Source organism: Limulus polyphemus, unplaced genomic scaffold (genome assembly GCF_000517525.1).
Source record: "Limulus polyphemus unplaced genomic scaffold, Limulus_polyphemus-2.1.2 Scaffold2404, whole genome shotgun sequence".
NCBI lineage: Eukaryota > Metazoa > Arthropoda > Merostomata > Xiphosura > Limulidae > Limulus > Limulus polyphemus.
In genome coordinates, this window is record NW_013668014.1 from 44,008 (window position 1) to 51,188 (window position 7,181).

Sequence of the window (7,181 nt, forward strand, 5' to 3'; positions counted from 1 at the left end):
ATTTCGGTGTTCTTCTCACATAGCCGAGAAACTTGAACTGAACAATGATTGTGCCCTCACGGGTTGCAATGGTGAAGCCAACTTTTGGCGGGTCAGCCAAATTATTGCCGCGGGTCACTTAGTGACCCGCGGGTCATAGGTTGCCGACCACTGTTCTAGAAACTCATGACGTGTTACCTGTGTCACGTGAATTCCGCTGTCGTAACAGTACCATAAGCAGCTGCGCTATAACAATATAAGCATATATTTTTTACATCACAAAAATAGGGGTTTGGTCGAATTCCCTCAACCCCTCCTCTTGCGTACGTGCGTGTAAGCCCTCAAGCTCACCCCTGAACCACTGAGGGGCAAAGTCCTAATGGGTAACTGAAGTGTTGAGCTCATATATATATATATATAAGGTAAATAGACTTAGGCATATACAAAGTTGTACAATCTTCTTTGGCACAACACAAGAAATATACACATTTGAAAAGGTATGATCTTACCTTTTCAAATTGCTACCTCAGATATTTTGTTGGATCGATTCAATAAACGATCTGAGGTAGCAATTCATTAGCATAACGGCTACTCCCAGCCTTCATAGAGGTATGAAAGTACTAGCAATTTCACATCATAATAAGTACTTCAACAGTTCATGGTAGTTACGCGCGTTTGTGGTAATCTTTTGATTTTTTTTTTTACTATTTATGTACATATATTTTTTTTACAGATATACAGTCAACAAAAGCATATGATAAATTGGTGAGTGAGATACCTCCTACATCTTTCCGTTCACCTAACGGGGTTGCTTCATTACACTTTGTGAATTAGCAAGTGAGTCATATCACGTGATAAAAGCCTCTATTCTCTAAAGTTTAAGCCTACTTTCAAAATGGCAGAGCCACAGCGAAGAAGCATGACTCTCTCAGAAGAGCAGCGCGAAGAACTTTCTGATCAGTTTAAAACGGTGAGTCGCACATTTTTGATAGTTTAAATAATATGGGCAAAATATGTTACTGATTTATTTTAGCCATTTCTTAAAAGTTATTTTTAACAAATTTAGCTTTTGTAGCATTTTGTGTATCACTTCGAATTTAGAAAATTAGGCTTGTGATTGGTTCACGTTGACCGGTATCAGCGGTACGCCGTAGTTTTACAACACTTTTGTCTAGTAGTAGTAGTAGTACTGTTTGTTAAACTAAGCTATAACTTCTAACAGTTAGTTAATGCTACACATACTGTTGTCTTTAAACTGTGTTTACTTCGAAAAACATCCTGTTAATATGAAATATTAAAATTTATCGTTGCTATTTATGTGCACATTTAGTCGAAAGCAAATATCAAACCAAGATTGATTATACATTGTTAAATTTGCTCTAGGCCTTAGAATTAATAATATATTTCCAAGGTCTTTTGTTAGAAGCTGAGAGCGAATCTTCTTTAGATAATAGAAATTTTAACACTGGAACGAAAGTCAGTATGTGGTTTGTGTGTCACTGTCAGCCATAATTTTTTTATTTATCAAAATTCACTGATGTTTGTAATTTTAATAGTTTTGTCACTTATGTTCGTTTAATGTTTTCACAGGCACTTATATAATTTTATAAGTACTTTGCAGAAATGTAAGTAATAATTACACACATAATGTTTGTATAATTGTATTGCAGCTTTGTCCCAAATATTTAAATTGTGAAGAAATAAAAAGGATTTAGGTGTGATAGGGGGATGACTACTTTTATTCGAAAGTGTGGGCAATGAGAAAAAAAGGTTTCAGAGGTTTATTTTGTACCATAGTTAAAAATTTCTGACAAGCAAAAGAATACTTTTTGCTGTGAAATTACAAAGAATAAGAAGTCTTAAAAAGTTGAATATAAACAGCAACTCAACATACTTGTCGTGTCAGAACTATTGATATTACCTTACATTTGTAAATATCTGATCATGGGCATGATTATTTTGACAATCTAACATTTGTTAATAGTGTATTTACACCAAGTGAAAAAGATGCATAGAGAAGAATATACACAGTTTTATCTCTTTAGTAATCAATATTTGTGTAGTATATGATAAAAACCTTGAATGGATGTTTAGCCATGATTAAAAGAATGAAATGAGCTTTAGCTATTTTCTTTAGAATACTTGTGGTGAAAGAAAGTGTATGTATAAAAGTCTGCTAAGTCTCAAGATAAGGAACATACCAATGTAACTCCCAAACAAAAACCAGCCTTAAAAAATACTGAGATGTTGTTTTACTGCCATGGAAAAAACGAATACGTCTCCTGTCGCTTTAAAGTAGTACAATAATTAATGAGCGCATTCTTGTAGCTTTCTGCAGTTCTGCTCAAGATCTTCGCAGTTCACACAGAAGAGCTGCAAAGATAAGTACTCTAACCATCAGACGTTTCTATTGGTGTACTCGTCAGTGATCAAATTTTGTGTAAAAAAATTAGAGAAATAGTTGTAATGCCATTATTTGTGTTTATAATGATTACATCTGGTGATTTAATTTGCTAAATTAATCCTGTGCCAGGTTTCACCATTTGAAATAGTAAAATAATTTATAATTAGTTAAATTACTTTCTATCACAAAATGTTACTGCTGCACATTGTAAAAAAATTTTAAATTACTCCTGCTGACAGAATTCTGGGAGTGAGTATACAGATGATCAAGAAATATTCTTGGTTTAAAAAGTTTGAGCTGTTGTGTTTATTTGTTCATAAGCATAACTAGAATTAAATTGAGTCTTATGTACGCAGTTAATAAGAGCTTAAAAAGTAAAGCACTTGTATGTTTGAGTGGGGAATGATGTGTTTAGAAGAAAAGACTTAAATATTAGGGGCATTAAATACAAGCTTTTGAAAGTTCAAATGTACATGTAACACTTTTTCTGAGAATGGCTCGTTGATGATGTGCTGTTTTTTAGATTTGTACAATCATTTGTGGGATTATATGAATATGCAAGGTTACCTTTAACTTTAGTTGTTTGTACAGTGAAGAACTTAATAAATAGTTACATTCAATTTGTTTTTGAACCTCAGATAAGTTTTATTTGACCAAGTGGTGATCTTAATGAGCCTGATGGTTAATAGTCACCTTCTTAATTCTTATACCAGTGACATCTAGTATGCTGACAATAATGAAACATTCCACTTAAGAATAATGTGGACAGTCTTATGTCTGGGCCAAAGTATGGAAAAGGAGTACGAGAAGAACAATGGAGTTGTTGAAAATACTTAGGTGTGATCATGTATACACACTTAAAACTTTAGACTTGCATATCAGCTGTGGTGATAAAAACCTAGCACAATGTTGGGATTTATTGAAATAAATTTGAATTTGGAAAAATAAATGTTTTTGTTATCTTGTGAAGCCTGTTGTAGTATAATGAGAGAAGATTTAGTACATTTACTGAAAAAAAATTTAAACATTGTTGAAAGAGTGCAGAGATAGAGATAGTAGGCTTAAAAATTTAAAAAACTAAAGGTGACTTGAATTGTTTGTAAAATTGTTAGGAACTTTGATGAAATTGTGTAATGAAAAAGTTGGAAATGAGAACTTGAATTTTATGAGCAATAAGTAAAAAACTTGGTCTAGATTTAGGCTTTCCTATGAGCAGAGATACATTTCTGTCAGAGTTTTAAATTCATAGAAAGTTTGCCTGATAATGAGATGAGTGAACATGAGAAATGTAAAAGTTACAGAAGATTGCTAAGATCTCATCATTAAAAAAAATAAATACATTTAATTTGAGCTGACTAGTGGCTATGTTGTCTTCAGTCACTGTAGTCATTTTGATGTTGGTCATTCATTTTGATGTAATTTAAATACAGTATCTTACAATGACATCTGTGATTAACTAGTAACACATCATTATAAAGAATAATAAAAATATTTATATTACAAACTTATATGACATATTTTGATAAATTTATCACCTGAAACATCTTTAAATTAACAGTATATAACTGTAAAAATAATTACCTTGTTTTGTATTTTTTTTAAAGAAAAACTTGTTTTAATTTGGTGAATGCTGTTAATATGATTTTTTTATGAATATTGAAAGTTGTGACAGAGTTATGAAAGTGCAGTTTCAGTAAAAAGTGCAATGACTTGATAAGATAAGCAGTAACCTATTTCCTGTTTCTTTACTTGAGTAGGTATATGCAAATTTCATTTGTACTGACTAGTTTCTGTGGTTTGTTTAAATTTCATTGGGAAACTCCATATCATGAAGTTAGAACTTGAGATAATTTATACTCTTAGATAACAGATGTAAATGTTAATTTATAACAATGTTTAGGGACAACAAGGGACCTATTGGTCCATCTTGGCTGTCCCATCCTCTACACTAAAATTATCAAGTTTATAAAATAAAAATCTTAAAGCCAGCCCTTATCATTCATGTACTTATTACACTTTCCCTTAAACTAACTTAAATTTACTGCCTCCACAACATCCTAAGGCAACCCATTCCAGAGGCCAACCACCCTGTTAGAAAAATAAAACTGTTTTAGCTGAAGGTGACTCCTACCCTGCCAAAATTTATACTTGTCCCCTAGTATGAAAAAAGATGATGCATCAATGCTATCAATTCCCTTTACAATCTTAAACACCTTAATCAGATACCCTCTAACTCTTTTTTTTTTCGTGAGGAAACAATATTGGAGATCTTAATCATTCCTCATAAAATAATCCCTCCATCCTCGGCACCAGTCTAGTAACACTCTATTGAACTCCTTCTAACAATTCAATGTCCTTTCTTAGGTAAGGAGCCCAAGACTGAACACAACACTCCAAATGTGGCCTAACCAGTCACTTATACAGTGAAATTATAACTTCTTTAGACTTGTATTCAATATTTCTGTTGATACAACTTAAAATCCTATTTGCCCTAGCAATAGCACACTGCTTGAATGACTTTAGAAACTGATCAGCTATTACACAAAGATCCTTTACTTTCATGACACTGTTAAGGTCGTTCCCATCCAAATTATACTTATAATTTAAATATGATAACCCATATGCATTATCTTGCATTTATTACAATTAAAACCCATTGGTCATTTATTCATCCAACTCACTAAATGATCTAAATCCTTTTGTAAAGCAGCAGCATCCTTCTCATAGTTAGAAACACCCAAGAATTTGATATCATCAGCAAATTTAAGTATTTATTATTTATTGACCAAACCTTAGTTTGTCATTGATGTAAATAGAAAAAGAGCAAAGCTCCTAAGACTGAGCCCTGAGGTACCCCACTTGTGACATTAATCAGGTTTGACTGAACTCCATTTATAACAATCCTCTTTTTTTTTTCCATCCAGCCACTCTTCTATCCAATGAGCTAACTTATCCAATACACCTAAAGAGATATTTTTTTTTTTACAAGCTTTATATGTGGCACCTTGTCAAAGGCTTTCTGAAAATACAGATACACAAAACATACACCCTCATCTACATAAGCAGTAACCTTTTCAAAGAATGTCAAAAAATTTGTAATGCAAGATTTTCACTTGGTGAAACCACATAGACTAATCCAATAGAATTCTAAATTTTGTTAAATGACTTTGCAAAGCATATTTTATCAGACTTTCCAAAACTTTTCCATCAACTGATCTAAGACTACTAGGCCTATAATTACTGGGATAAAAATGTTTTATGTACATTTTAAAATTGAAGTACAAAGACTGTAACTTCTACATTCATGGTTAAACAGTTTGCAGTCTGTTTCTCTGAAGATAAAATTCTTATTTTTGCACTGTGCATTTTAAATCAGAAACAATTAATATGTCTAAATAATGTAGATCATTATGAAGTTTTTGTTTATAATTAACCTGATTTTTGGTTGTGAGTATGTATCAGTAAGTTGTTTTTGGTTTATATTTAACCTGATTTTTGGTCGTGAGTATGTATCAGTAAGTTGTTTTTGGTTTATATTTAACCTGATTTTTGGTCGTGAGTATGTATCAGTAAGTTGTTTTTGGTTTATATTTAACCTGATTTTTGGTTGTGAGTATGTATCAGTAAGTTGTTTTTGGTTTATATTTAACCTGATTTTTGGTCGTGAGTATGTATCAGTACGTTGTTTTTGGTTTATATTTAACCTGATTTTTGGTCGTGAGTATGTATCAGTAAGTTGTTTTGAATAGTATTTTTGGTTGTGCATTTGTCAGTCATTCTGTTGATACGCTAGAACTTTATAAAACCCGACACTGCAATTTTGTTATCCATTAAGTTGATATAAGAAAAGGCAAGCAAATCCAACAAATGTTATATGTTAATGCAGCTTACACATAGCCCAGTAGATCCATATCATTGTTATCCAACCAAATTTTAAATTATTCAAGCCATCTACAAATATGACATCATTAGTCAAAAATGTGTAACTCTAATCAAGCTTTGTTGAAAAATAGGCTAAAGCTTATATATCTGTTACCTGTAATACTCTGATTTTCTAGCCACTGTTTACAGTATACTATATAGAAACATTACATGTATTAGAAAAAAAATGGTTAACAGATTTTAGTGGATAGTTGAAGTTACCTTACAAACTTGGTATCAAACATATATATGTATTGAGAATATTCATTTTCTAATTCTCTGCTTACAGAGGAAGCATTCAGTGTTGTTAAAAGGAATCAGAGCTGTTATTTTTGACTAAGGTTAAATGTATTTTTATTATTTCAATGAAGCTTTCAAAATATTCGTTAGTGCACAGAAAGGTTTTAACTGATGAGAAACTTTAAAGAAAGTTTTGGTTTGTTTTCTGTTGCATATTTTTAAAACAGAAGAGATGTAGAGAGGGCTTAGAAATACTGGTGTTAGCAAGGCATTGGAATCTGTCAGAGTTAATTTAGAAAAATGTTTTGAAAGTTTGTATTTAAGAAGTAATTTTTAATATGGTTTTATAAAAAGGTTTTTTCTCTTATTTGAAACTGGTAGGGTTTGGTAAATTTACTTTTGAAAAATTAATTAGAAATATGGATTTTTATATTGAAGGAAACCTGTGATAGGTTGATATCATGACTTAAGGAAACCTGTGATAGGTTGATATCATGACTTAAGGAAACCTGTGATAGGTTGATATCATGACTTAAGGAAACCTGTGATAGGTTGATATCATGACTTAAGGAAACCTGTGATAGGTTGATATCATGACTTAAGGAAACCTGTGATAGGTTGATATCATGACTTAAGG

The 7,181-nt window shown here is 31.7% G+C and overlaps 1 protein-coding gene across 1 annotated transcript in view; it reads left to right on the plus strand.

Annotated features, from left to right (window-relative positions):
- Positions 1 to 791: 791 nt before the first annotated feature.
- Positions 792 to 7,181, plus strand: part of LOC106466868 (plastin-1-like) — a 54,602-nt gene continuing 48,212 nt past the window's right edge. Inside the window, exon 1 of the mRNA XM_013927170.2 lies at positions 792 to 949. Within this exon, the coding sequence (XP_013782624.2) occupies positions 875 to 949 (75 nt within the window). The 5' untranslated portion in view covers positions 792 to 874. The remainder of the gene's footprint in view (positions 950 to 7,181) is intronic.